General features: G+C 43.7%; 1 protein-coding gene across 8 annotated transcripts in view; it reads right to left on the reverse strand.

Moving 5' to 3' along the window:
* sipa1l1 (signal-induced proliferation-associated 1 like 1) overlaps positions 1 to 13671 on the reverse strand; it is a 366264-nt gene that overhangs the window by 95816 nt on the left and 256777 nt on the right. For all 8 annotated transcript variants that reach the window (XR_013579509.1, XM_078563125.1, XM_078563127.1 and 5 more), the window contains 2 exons: positions 9226 to 9383; positions 7607 to 8180 (listed from right to left, as the gene is read on the reverse strand). Coding sequence is in view for 7 of the 8 variants with exons in the window: in XM_078563125.1 (XP_078419251.1) it covers positions 7607 to 8180; positions 9226 to 9383 (732 nt within the window). In the remaining variant the exon portion in view is untranslated. The remainder of the gene's footprint in view (positions 1 to 7606; positions 8181 to 9225; positions 9384 to 13671) is intronic.

The raw sequence follows: 13671 nt of genomic DNA on the forward strand, positions 1-13671 counted from the left end.
GAAAGCCAGGCAGAAAGCCTTTACTCAATACCCAGGAGCATGGAGGAGACCAGCATCAACTGGTCAGGGGCTTTGAGCAGAAAGCTTGGAGCTCACCATTTCCACCATGGAACAGTGGTCACCTCCACCAGCACATCTGTGGAGTTGACCATAATGCAGTGTCAGATGGCCAAATGTCACAGCTTCCACCCAATATCTGAGTGCTGCAGAGGAATTCAGACTACTGTCATCATTACTATAGATACCACTGCTCAAAGCAGCTTTCAGGGCTTCACAGCACTCCAATATGTCCTAACAGATCAGTACAAATGCTGTGATGCAGTACTGGGGAAGCGACAGTGGCTTCACAAAGCACAAACCTGCTTTCCTCTCTCAAGTTGACAGAATTTGTGCTCCCACTACCCACCACTCTGCCAGTGCCCTTGCTGTTGTCTGTTAGCCAGCCAGGCAACCTAGGGTAGTGAAGCCTAAGGGTGGGCCCTCAAGACCCAAAGCTGCTCAAGATTGTCCTCCAAGGTCATCTGAAATCTCCTCCACTGAAAGTTAGCAGCCTTTCACCAGCCATGCTACAACTATTGGGTTCACTGCCTAGCAGTAGTAAGGCAAGCAAAGGCACATGGAAGACAGGCTCTAAGGAAATGCACAAAGGTGATTAGTTTATTATAATGTGCATTATGATCAAATTTGTACATTTGGATTAGAATGTGCATTTTATGGTTTTTTTTATTTTTGTATCGTCAGCACGAGGACAACGTAACGGTCAGCGATTGAGGAAAGGTAAGATCGGGACTGTTGGTGAATGAAGAGGTGCTGTTGAGCTTACTGGTATTACTCATTAATTATTTTATCATGTACAGACCAGGCAGAAAAGGGCTGTCTATGGCTACCCTCCCTCACTCACTCTTCCTTGTGCTCCAGCTCCTCAGCTTCTCGTCTGATAAGCGGTGGCAAGGACTGTTCCCTCATGATGGTGAGGTTGTGTGCAGCATGTCACTACAAATCACACTACTCACACAACTGAGTAGCACAGAGCTCCTTCAAAGCAGTCCAAGGAGTGGAAGCATGCTGGAGGACAGCAATGGCATGTTCTATAATGTTCTCAGTCTAGCACTGTTATGCCCATGTGCATGGGTTCCAGGCCAGCATCGTAAGCCAGGTCATCAATGGCGAGCGCTTGTCACTCAGTAGCCAGCTGTGGGTCAAATACAGGTGGCACAGAGGACTGCTGCAGAAGGGAGGAATAATGACTGTTGCTGGGATAATGGGTATTTAGTTGCATGATTCACTGCTTGTAGTCATACATCAACTGCACATTGAAAAAAATGGAATCCCTTTTACTTCATTAAAATTGCCAAGCTGGCATAAGGCGCACACAAGAAGTGTGCATGGTGCTATTGATCGGGCACACAATGGGGAATCTGGCAGTGAAAACCTTTCTGACTCCTGCTTGCTTTTGACAAGAAGAGAGATGAGGCTGTCTCTCTTGTACTCAGAGCCAAAGCAATGTCCCTTAGGCAGCAGTGTGCTTGTAAACATCCAGTCATTGCCTAGAACAAACATCCAGTCGTTTCCTAGAAGGAGCCAGTCAACTCGACAGCCACAGATAATGCAGTCCTAGCTCTGCTTTGAGGTTGTTGTTGTAGCTGTGGCAGAGGCAGATGTTGATCACCGTTTCTTTAGTGAAGCAAAGTTGTCTCAGGAAATGATGCTTGAAGAAGTTAAGAGAATTGCTCATAAAGACCCTCGACAGATGTATTTCTCCTGCTGAGTACACTTCTCCCCTCCACCTCCTTCTTCTAGCATCTTGTCCTACTCTGCATGGCCTCTGCTCATTCTTGCAGTCATTGTTCCACTCAAGTGGAAAGCTTACCAGACCACCAATGTCTGGAAACAACTGGTTTCAGCCTAAGCTTTTCAATGAACAAAAAAGTACTTCGGCAGCAGCCAGACCATTCCCTTTAGACTATGCAAACTTTAGGCGACGGCAGGAAAGCTCCAAAAATGAATCCAATTGCACCAGCAGCTGAAGAGATAATCCAGCAACTGATTTGCACATCATTCATTATCCTTTTAATTAGTGGTGGTGGGATGTCCTTCATGCCATTTTGTATCATGTTCAGCTATGCAAGGTTACGACTGATTACGGAATTCCAAAAGGCAACACTGGTGTCAAATCCAGGTTGCTTACTGACATCATAATTGACCAGTCTATATCCTACTGGCAATCATTAGGTACATGGACTTGTACACAAACTCCTTTTCCACGATGAAATTTCCTGTCAGAAGTACGCACCGGCATCTCGGACACCACTTTAGAACATTAGGTGGCAGCTTAGTTCCAAAACAACATTCTCACAGAGCACCATTTTCCCCCCATTCTATTGAGAAACTGAGTGCCAGTAACCACGAAGATCAAACACAATAAGAGGTGAACAGCAGAAAGGTAGCATTTAGCCCAAGCATGTAGATTATAGAAAAAGGTCAAGTGAGGCAAGATGTTCCACAATTCCCCAAGTTCATAGAAAGAATGGATTAAGAGTAGTTTTTGGGAATGGAAAATATAGTTTACAAGTTTTGACAGAATTGGGCTTCAAAAGGCAAAAGTGATCTTTGGGATGAATGAGCAAAAGAGGAGATGTAAGAGTTTCACTGGTGTTGTAAGGACAAGACTGTTAAGAGATGAAGAAAGAGCTCAGAATTAGAGATTGTAATGCTTGTTTTGGCTTGAGGGGAGCATCAAGAAATTGTCTCCTATGCAAGAGTTAATGCACTCGCACACACGCTGAAGTATAGAATCATTAGCTGTGCCTCAGATTAACACTAACAGTAGCCACAGTGTAGGACAAAGTATTCAAGAGAAAATATTGTGTGCCTGTGATAAAGGGACATCAATAATCATGGGTGATTTTAATCTACACATAAACTGGCAAAAACAGATTGGCAGTAGTGGCCTGGATGAGGAGTTCTTAGACTGCTTTTGAGATAGTTTCTTAGAGCAGCAAGTTTGGGAACCAACCAGAGAGCAGGTTATATTAGGCTTGGTATTGTGTAACGTGACAGGATTAATTAATGACCTCAGAATAAAGGCACCTCTAGGTAGCAACGACCACAATAGTGATTGGATTTTACATCCACTTTGAAAGGAAGATGATTGGGTCTAAGACTAGTATCTTAAATTTAAATAAGGGCAACAATGTGGGGATGAAAGCTGAGCTAGCTGAAGTGAACTGGGAAACTAGGCTAGAGGATAGACCAATAGAGAAGCAGAGGCAGATATTTATGGGGATATTTCAGAGAAGTTAGAATAAGTACATTCCTATTATAAAGAAAAATTCTAAGGGAAGGACCCAACATTTGTGGTTTACTAAAGCAATTAAGGAAAGCATCAAACTTAAGGAAAAAGCATACAACTCCGCAAAGATGAGTGGCAGGACAGATGATTGGATAGAATATGTAGAACGGCAGAGAATGACAAAGGTTAATCAGGAGAAAGAAATTAGAGTATGAGAGGAAGCTAGCTAGAAATGTAAAAACTGATAGCAAGAGTTTCTACAGGTATTTAAAAAGGAAAAAAGTAAAGTGAGTGTTGGTCCTCTAGATGGTGTCAGTGGGGAGTTAATAGTAGATAATAAGGAAATGGTGGAAGAAATAAACAAATATTTTGCTTGTGTTCACTAGAGGATACAAGAAACATTCCAGTAATAGCTGCAAATCAGGAGGCGGATGGGAGAAAGGAACTTGGTGAAATTGTAATCACTAGGGAAACGGTACTGAGCAAATTGATGGAGTTGCAGGCTAGCAAGTCTCCGGGTCCCTATGGACTACATCCTAGGGTCTTAAAAGTGGAGGCTAATGAGGCAGTAGATGCATTGGTGTTAATTTTCCAAAATTCGCTAGGTTCTGAAAAGGTTCAATCAAACTGGAAAGCGGCAAATATAACCGCTCTATTCAAGAAGGGAGGGAGGCAAAAAACAGGAAACTATAAGCCAGTTAGTTTGACGTCTGTCGTGGGGAAGTTATTAAAATCGATCATTAAGGAGGTTATAGCTGGGCACTTAGAAGAGCTCAAGGCAATTGGGAAGAGTCAGCCTGGTTTTGTGAAAGGAAAAATCATGTTTACCAATTTATTAGAGTTTTTTGAAGGAGTAACATGTGCAGTTGATAAAGGGGAGCCTGTAGGCATATGTACTTGGATTTCCAAAAGGCATTTGATAAGGTGCTACATCAAAGATCATTACAGAAAACAAAAGTGCCTGGTGTAGGGGGTAACATATTAGCATGGATAGAAGATTGGTTGGCTGGCAGAAAGCAGAGAATATGCATAAATGGATCTTTTTCAGATCGGCAGGGTGTGACGAGTGGCATCCCACAGGAGTCTGTGCTGAGGCCTCAACTTTTTGCGATTTACATCAATGACTTAGATGAGGGGAGTGAAGACACGGTAGCTAAATTTGCAGATGACACAAAGATAGCTAGGAAAGTATGGTGTGAAGAGGTCTTGGAGGTTGCAGATGGATATAGATAGGTTGAGTGAGTGGGCAAAGATCTGGCAAATGGAGTTTAATGTATGAAAATGTGAAATTGTTCACTTTGGCAGGAAAAACAAAAAAAGCAGAGTGTTACTGAAATGGGGAATGACTGCATAATTCTGAGGTGCAGAGGGATCTAGGTGTGCTAGTACGAGTCCCAAAAATTCAGTATGCAGGTACAGCAAATAATTAAGGCGGCTAATGGAATGCTATCCTTTATTACGAGGGGGACTGAACATAAAAGTAAGGATGTTATGCTTCAGTTATACAAGGCATTGGTGAGACCATACCTCGAATATTGTGCGTAGTTTTGGTCTCCTTATTTAAGGAAGGATGTAAACACATTGGAGGCGGTTCGAACGAGGTCTACTAGATTGATACCTGGACTGAATGGGTTGTCTTATGAGGAAAGGTTGCACAGACTGGGCTTGTTTCCACTGGAATTTAGAATAGAGGAGTGAAGTATACAGGATCCTGAATGGCCTTGACAAGGTGGACATCAAATGGATGTTTCCTCTTGTGGGTGAGTCCAGAACTAGGGGACACTGTTTTAAAATTATGGGCCACACTTTTAGGACAGAGATGAGGAGAATTTTTTTCTGAGGGCTTTGCAACTTTGAACTCTCTGCCTCAGAAGGTGGCAGAGGCAGGGTCATTGAATATTTTTAAGGCAGAGTTAAATAAATTCTTGTTAGGCAAGAGAATCAAAGATTATCAGGGTTAGATGAGAATGTGGAAATCGAAACACAGATGATCAGACATTATCTTATTGAATGGTGGAGCAGGCTCGAGAGGCCAAATGATCTACTCTTGTTCCTATTTCTTATGTTCTTATATATTGAAAGTAAATCAGCTTCTTGGTAATCTGCAGCTGCCACTATTTCATTCATAATCCTAAATGTCTTGGCATTATTTATGAGTGCAACAGTTCTGTGATAATTTTACACCAAAGTACAATCACGCAAAATGAAACAACAAAGTTTTATTCCCTTTCTCAGCTTAACTGTGGAAATTACCTTCAGACCAGTGTCTAAAATCTTTGAAACATAAGGTGCAGCACATATAGGATATCCTTGCAAGATGATCAATAGAAGAACAAGACAGAAACCATTTGGGGAAAAAAAGCTATTACAGTATGCTCAAGAACAACCGAAAACACATAATTTATTGCCTACATTTCAAGAGCACAATTAGTGTCTTAATGACTATAAATCTAAAATTCAATGCTGGTTATATCTTGTTACTTTCTGGCATTCAACTAGACCATCACCCTATATAGCAGCAGTAATTACATCACAGCCATTAATCCTTTTGTGAATCATTAATCAATACTATCTGGCCTGACCAACGTCTGTCACAACACACCCCAACCGGGTGAGGATTGGAAATAGCAACAGAATATATTACTTAGAAGCCAGTTTTCTCAGGGGAAAAGACGACTTCAAAGCCCCTTAATTGAAGCTTTGAAAAATCTAAAGCTAATTGAGACGAAACGTTTTCTATGACAAAGTCCATTACCAGAGAACAGGGTGAAAATAAGGAGCGCGAAGGGAAGCAGGCAGATTTTTTCACTCAAAGGGCTATGTTTTTTTCCAGTGTTTTGATAGTTTTTTTTCATACTTGGATGGCCTACTGCATATAAAGATTCAAGGGACAATTGGACAGCTTTCAGGGGAAAGAGACAGTAAAATGTGAACAACATTGGATTGATTTATGAAAAAATAAACAGGTTTGTTGAGTCTAGTTGGCCCATACAAAGTTCTCAACTCTGTTGGTTGTAAAGTTCAGGTTAAATGACATTAAGCACTCCTTAGCAGAGTTTCAGCACAAAACAGTCTAAAATTGGGGTGAAACACATTGCTGGAACACAGTAGAATGAGCTTTAAGCATTCAGTCGTGTTACACCTAATGAGTGTCAGTATTTACACTGCCTATCTATTGTGAAAAAATGCACCCTTCCCTAGCACCAATGTTCCAAAACCCAAGTGCAAAACTCTACCAAAAATGGGAGAAATATCAATAAGGAAAAAGCCTTTAATAGCAGCAAAATTGCTGAGTTAATGGAACCAATTCTGAATTGATAGGTTCGCTCCCAACACTCAAAAAAATGCTGGGAAGTGCTGCTTTGGTTACCGATTTCTGAAGATCCAAAACACCAAATGCAATAGGACTACAGTACTTCGCCCTGAACTGGAGCTCCGCTTGTGGCCAGATCCACGGAATGATATTATCAGTTGGCGTGCGGTGCTTCACAACTTCTGCTCAAACAATACACCATATGGGAAAGAATGAAGACAAAAATGTTCGTAGCATTTTCTTCTTAAAAAAAAGAGGGCACTTACCGATTCAACCAGATATAAGCCCAGATTCAAACCAGTTAAACCATGCAACTTTAGAAAATGCAAAGGAAATGCTTAACTCATTGCTTTAAAAGTACAGCTAGCCCTCATTTAGCACTGTGCCCAGAAGATGGTGTGTAAACAAGGACACACTAAACAGAAACCACTCTCTCATCAGAAAACATGTAATAAGGGTGGGTGACGTTCCTAACCTGTAATTTTTGCATTAAAAACCTATTGGCTGCCTTGAACCTAACTGGCCCAAAAACCATCTTTGCAATTCCTTAAAACTCTAATTTAGCTTACCTCCTGCTCACCGCTTTCCACTCTCAGCTTCTCTCTCCTGAGCCACATCCTCTCTATCACACTGCCCCTCTCATAATGCCTTCCTTGCTCCCTCCCACTCACTACCCCTCTCTCAAGCTCTCAGTGGGAGGGGGGAAGTGGCGAGCGAGGCAACAAGTAGGAGGGAGCGAGGGGGCAGGAAGTGGTGAGCGGGAGGAAGTGAGTAGGAGCAAGTGAGATGGCAAGCGAAGTGGCAGTGCATTTTAAAGAAGGCTGAACGTGCACAGTTACAACGTGGTTCTTGGTGAATGTGCAGGAACCTCGCTAAAACAAAAATGGAGGCATTGCCATTTGGGCAAGTTCCCCGATTTACAAAGCACGCTCAAAATGAAAACGCGCTACTAGAACATGCATTCAGCAGGGGAAAGCTATAATAATGAAATGGTGGCTTACCTCCAGCCTTTTGACTATCTCCTTAATTTCCTCGACATTATTAAAAGTCCGGACAAAAATGCACTCTCCTCGTTCATAGAAGATTTTAATGGTTGTGAGATTTGAAGTCCATCCTATAACATCCCTGCAGGAGCAATTGAACACTACTTGCTTGGAACTCTCTTCAATAAGCACCACAAACTCATTGGAGATGCCCAGTAAACAGTCGATTTCAGCAGCACAGCTGTAGTCCTCTGCGCGGACACTCCACACAATCGTTCCCAGGCTATACATCTCAGCATTGGCGTAAGGCTTTGATTTCTCTTTCTTCTTTGTTGCCAAAGAAATAAAAGGAAACTTTCCAGAAGGGTCGATTGGTGTGTTAGTGACACTGTTCTCTGCCAGATCTTTCAAGTACTCCTGCCGTGTCCTCGTTGCCATGGCACGGAACTTTTCTGACTTATGAGCTGCATTCTCTGCATTGATCACTTTAGCAAGTAAAAAGTCCCGGAAGACAGATGACTTGGGGAAGGTGACGTCTTTTGGAATTGGTGGGCCAAATGCAGGCACATCTTTTGACCTGGCCACAGCGACACTGTAAAAAATAAAATGTCGTTTTTTATTTTACAGCAAGACTGAAGCAGTTGCTATTGACCTTGGCACACCCAGTACTTTTTTATTGGTGTGAATGCTGATACTCTTTCTATCCACCCTAGTTTCCAGACAAAAGTATTTCAGGTATGGAATTTCCAAAACTTGGGATGTGTCACTCACTCTTCATACCAAACAGCACTACTTGATAGCAGAAAATATCACTGTCACTAAATTGTTCTGCACACAAGAAGACTATACCCGTCATTAAAAACTACACATTCTGTCAAGCACTGGCAGTTTGGCATCAAGCCGGAACGCAAAGAAGCATCGATATGCATTTCCTCACGTATAAGAGGCTCCAAATTTCATCTATAGTTGCAATCAGGGCTGGACTCTGAGCAACGACCAGACATGTCCTCAGACTAGCAACGGTAGGGAGAAGGAGAGTGTAAATTATATGTCTTGAAGTGATAGCCCGGGAAGAAATTATGGGCTGAATCTTCACACACCCCCCCACCCCCACACCCCCCCCACCCAAAAACAGACGGGTAGGCGGTCAGGTGAGATGTTAACATTTTAAAAATCTCAAATCAAACCACAATCAGTTCCAACCTGCTCAATTTAGAGTTTAATAGAAGCCAGACAAGGAAGGCTGCCAACCCACTCCCAGGAGGTGGGATGGCAGCTTAGATATCTTAATGAGGCTGGCAGACTCTGATTTAACCCACTTTTCAGGTTTAACCCTGGTCAGGCAGAATTCTTAGGCCCCCGGGACATCCCTTCAGCTCCATCAAGCTGTTCTCCCATCTATATTCCATCACCCCTCCCCCTCCCAATGGGGTCAGGGAACCGGGGATCAAACTCCACCCCTTCCCAGGGTTAGGACTGAACATCAAGGCAAAACTTGGCACGTTGTGGAGTCAATGCTCCAAATCTTTGGCTGTAACTCAAGGAACTACACCTGTCATCACCAGCCAACGTTTTTTTAAATTATTAATAAGACCAATTTTCCATCTATAACACAAAAGCATTTTCATTTTTCTCACCTGTAACAGACATTTTCAGTACAAGGGTTGTGCACTCTCACTATGACAAACACATGCTGAAAATGGGAGCGAATGTTCTTTGGAGTGAAGGGCATGGCTCCAGGCTCTTGTAGTACTATGGTCACAATATCATTCCCAATGTGTCGTTTCCTAAGAAGCTGAAATCAAAAAGGAGGTGGAAAAATAACCCACAGGCTACCTTTAAGTCAAGGTGAAAAATTTTGTAAACTGTCATGAATTAATTATTCTCTTTGGGAAAACAGGCTTCAAAATATCAATAAATATATTCAAGGTGCCAGTTTTGAGATCCATTGCATTTAATTTTGTGAAAATGAATGGAAATGAGCCATGCAGAATGAAAGTGTCAAGTTAAACATAAAACCATTCATAATTTGACAATTCTCCTTCCGTGAGGCACTGAGCTTGCTGACATGAAGAGAAAAATTCACATTGGTTCACAAGGGGACACTCTTCTGAGGGTGAACAGAGTGGCTCACATATAATCGGATTTATAAATACCAAACACAAATAGTAGCTGCAAAACATGAATTCCACAGAAACTTGCCAAAAAGCACTGTATACAAAATAATCATGAATCTTCTCAACCCCTCATCTCAGTGAGTAACTGCATTGCCTGGTGTCAAATGAAGATACACAGTGTGTAAAGGCATATCAAAGCAGCATTTCACAATTCCATTATTTCTGAAAGCATTTTGGGATACAGTATATGTATAATTTAAGGCTTGGCACGAGATGGCATGCTGACAATGAGCAGGTGACTTGGACCCAAGCTCTCCCATCACTGGGGGGGGTTTCCTTACCTTGGGTTGAATTTTCATTTTTGGGTTGGGACAATTGGCGGAAGCATTTTCGGGTCCCGGCCCGCATCACATTGGCGCCTGGTGCAATTTTCAAGATGTCCAATTAATGGCCAGTTGGCTCGTTCGCTTTCCAATTAAGGACGGCAGACGAGCTCCTGAGGTTGGAGGGCCAATAAGAGGTCCCCCAACACTGAACAGATCGGCAGCCCCACTGTCGGAGGTGGGTGCTGCCGACGTAATTAAGAGCAAAGAGGGTGTCTCAAGATGGAAGTACCCTCTGAGCCATTATCAAAATATTAAAATAAAACGCGGGCACAGCTGCCAGACCATCATTGTGGAGGGGGAAACTAGGAACTTCCACAGGGCAGCGTGTGACCGCAGCAGTGATCCTATGGTTATTGCGACTGTGGGGGAGCTCAAACTCAATGACGGAGTGCTGGTTCCTCTGGTCTGCTGGGTTCAATCAGCAGCCGTGTTTCAGCCTCGGCGGGGTGGGGTTCCAGTGATACCACTGGAAGAGTGGCTTCATTTGCCCTTCTAATTGGTTTAAACGGCTGGCCGCCACTTGCAGGTGGGTAGGCACCACCCCTTTCCAAGCGGCATCTTTCTAAATGTGAAGCTTGCTGACAGCACTTCAGCAGGGAGGGGGAAAATTGCCAGCTGACCCGACCCCGCAGTCAAAAGAAAATCGGGCCCCTTGTGTTGCAGACTAATAGACTGAGATTGATTCTGATGATTAACTCCTCCATTATCATGGTATCATGTGACTACCATGATGGTAGAATGCAAAATGAATGAATCTTAGTCTGTTTTCATCTAACAAATCATACGTTCCTTAGGAGCTGCTGTGGCATAGTAGTATTGTTAGTGGACTAATAATCCAGAGACCCAGGGTAATGCACTGGGGACCCAGGTTCAAATTCCACCATGGCAGATGATGAAATTTGAATTCAACAAAAATCACCTGGAATTAAAAGTCTAACGATGACCATGAAACCATTGTCGATTGTTGTAAAAACACATCTGATTCACTAATGCCCTTTAGGGAAAGAAATCTGCTGTCATTACCTGGTCTGGCCTACTTGCGACTGCAGATCCACAGCAATATGGTTGTCTCTTAAAGGCCCTCTGAAACGGTCGAGCAAGCCACTCAGTCATATCAAACCAATATAAAGTCAATAAGAAATGAAATCGGATGGACCAGCTGGCATCGACCTAAGCACGGGAAACGACACTGACAAACTCAGCCCCGTTGACCCTGCAAAGTCTTCCTTACTAATATGAGGGCTTGTGCCAAAATTGGGAAAGTTGTCTCATAAACTAGTCAAGCAACAGCCTGACAGTCATGCTCATGGAATCATACATTACAGATCATGTCCCAGACACCACCATCACCATCCCTGGGTATGTCCTGTCCCAGCAGAGGTGGCGAGGGCACAGTGGTTTACAGATGACAGGGAGTTTCCCAGGGAGTCCTCAACATCAACTCTGGACCCAATGAAGTCTCATGGTACATCTGGTCAAAAATGGGCAAGGAAACCTCTTGCTGATTACTACATACTTCCACCGACACCACCCACCCCAACCCAGCTCAGGAATCAGTATTTCTCCACGATGAACGCCAGTTGGAGGAAACACTGAGGATGGCAAGGGTGCAGAATATACTCTGAATGGGGGACTTCAATGTCCATCGTTAAGGGTTGCTCCGTGGCACCACGACAGACAGAGCTGCTGTGTCCTAAAGGACATAGGTGCTAGACTGGGTCTGTGGCAGGTGGTGACAATATTCCGGCAATAATACTGAAGACTTGTGCTCCAGAAATTGCCAGTCCCTAGCCAAGCTGTTCCATTTTATTTTTATTCATTCACGGGATGTGGGCTTCACTGGCTGGGCCAGCATTTATTGCCCATCTCCAGTAGCCCTTGAGAAGCTGGTGGTCCAGCACAACAACGCTGGCATATACCCTGTAATGTGGAAAATTGTCCAGGTATGTCCTGCACACAAAAAACAGGGCAAATCCAACCTGGTCAATCACCTCCCCATTAGCCTACTCTCGATATCATCAAAGTGATGGATGGAGTCATCAACAGTGCTATCAAGCGGCATTTGCTTAGCAATAACCTGCTACTGATGCTCAGTTTGGGTTCTTCCAAGGTCACCAAGCTCCTGACCTCATTACAGCCTTGGTTGAGACGTGGACAAAAAAGCTGAACTGCAAAGTGGGAGTGACTGCCCTTGACATCAAGGCAGCACTTGACTGATCGAGTATGGCACCAAGGAGCCCTAGCAAAACTGGAGTCAATGAGAATCAGGAGGGAAACTCTCTGCTGGTTGGAGTCATACCTGGCACTAAGGAAGATGGTTGTGGTTACTGGAGGTCAATCATCTTAGTTTCAGGACATCACTGCAGGACTTCCTCAGGGTAGTGTCCTAGGCCCAACCATGCCAAACTGCTCAAATGACCTTCCCTTCATCATAAGGTCAGAAGTGGGGATATTCGCTGATGACTGTACAATGTTCAGCACCATTCATGACTCCTCAGGATAGTGAAGCAGTCCATGTCTATATGCAGCAAGACCCGTACAACATTCAGGCTTGGGTTGATAAGTGGCAAATAACATTCGTACCACAAGTGCCAGGCAATGACCATCCCCAACAAGAGAGAATCTAACCATCACCCCTTGACATTCAATGGCACTACCATAACTGAATACCCACACTAACATCCTGGGGGTTATCATTGACCAGAAACGGAACTGGGCTAGCCTTATAAATACTGTGGCTAAAAGAGCAGGTTAGAGGCTCGGAATTCTGTGGCGAGTAACTCAGCTCTCGACTCCCAAAGGCTCTCCACCATCTACAAAACACAATTCAGGGATGTGATGGAACCCTCTCCACTTGCCTGGATGAGTGCAGCTCCAACAACAAGAAGCTTGACACCATCCAGGACAAACAGTCCACTTGATTGACACCCCCTCCACAGACATTCACTCCCCCCACCACCAATGCACAGTGGCAGCAGTGTGTACCATCTACAAGATGCACTGCAGCAAATCACTAAGGCTCCTTTGACAGCACCTTCCAAATCCACACCGCTACCATCTAGAAGGACAAGGGCAGCAGATACATGGGAACACCATCACCTGGAAGTTCCCCTCCAAGCCACTCGCCATCCTAACTTGGGTATATATCGCCGTTCCTTCACGGTCACTGGTTCAAATTCCTGGAACTCCCTCCCTAACAGAACTGTGGGTGTACAAACGCCACATGGACTGCAGTAGTTCAAGAAAGCAGCTCACCACCACCTTCTCAAGGGCAATTAGGGATGGGCATTAAATGCTGCCCTAGCCTGCGACACCTACATCCCATGAATGAATAAAAAGAGTGTAATTTTCTAGCTGAAAGTATTTTTTGAAGCAAGTCACCAGCTGGGCGGCAACTCAGTTGCAGCATGCTCAGTCTTCTCCAGCTATCAAGTTGTGGGAGGCAAAAATTTTGATGCATGAATGAAAATAGTGAGAATAAAAGAATGATTGCAAGTTGATGACAAAATGGATAAATGTACATCTGCAACCTGAACTAGAGTGTAGCCCAAACAGCATCTACTTTCTCCAAAGGATGTGA

The sequence above is a fragment of the Cetorhinus maximus genome, chromosome 18 (genome assembly GCF_964194155.1).
Source record: "Cetorhinus maximus chromosome 18, sCetMax3.hap1.1, whole genome shotgun sequence".
Taxonomy (NCBI): Eukaryota; Metazoa; Chordata; class Chondrichthyes; order Lamniformes; family Cetorhinidae; genus Cetorhinus; species Cetorhinus maximus.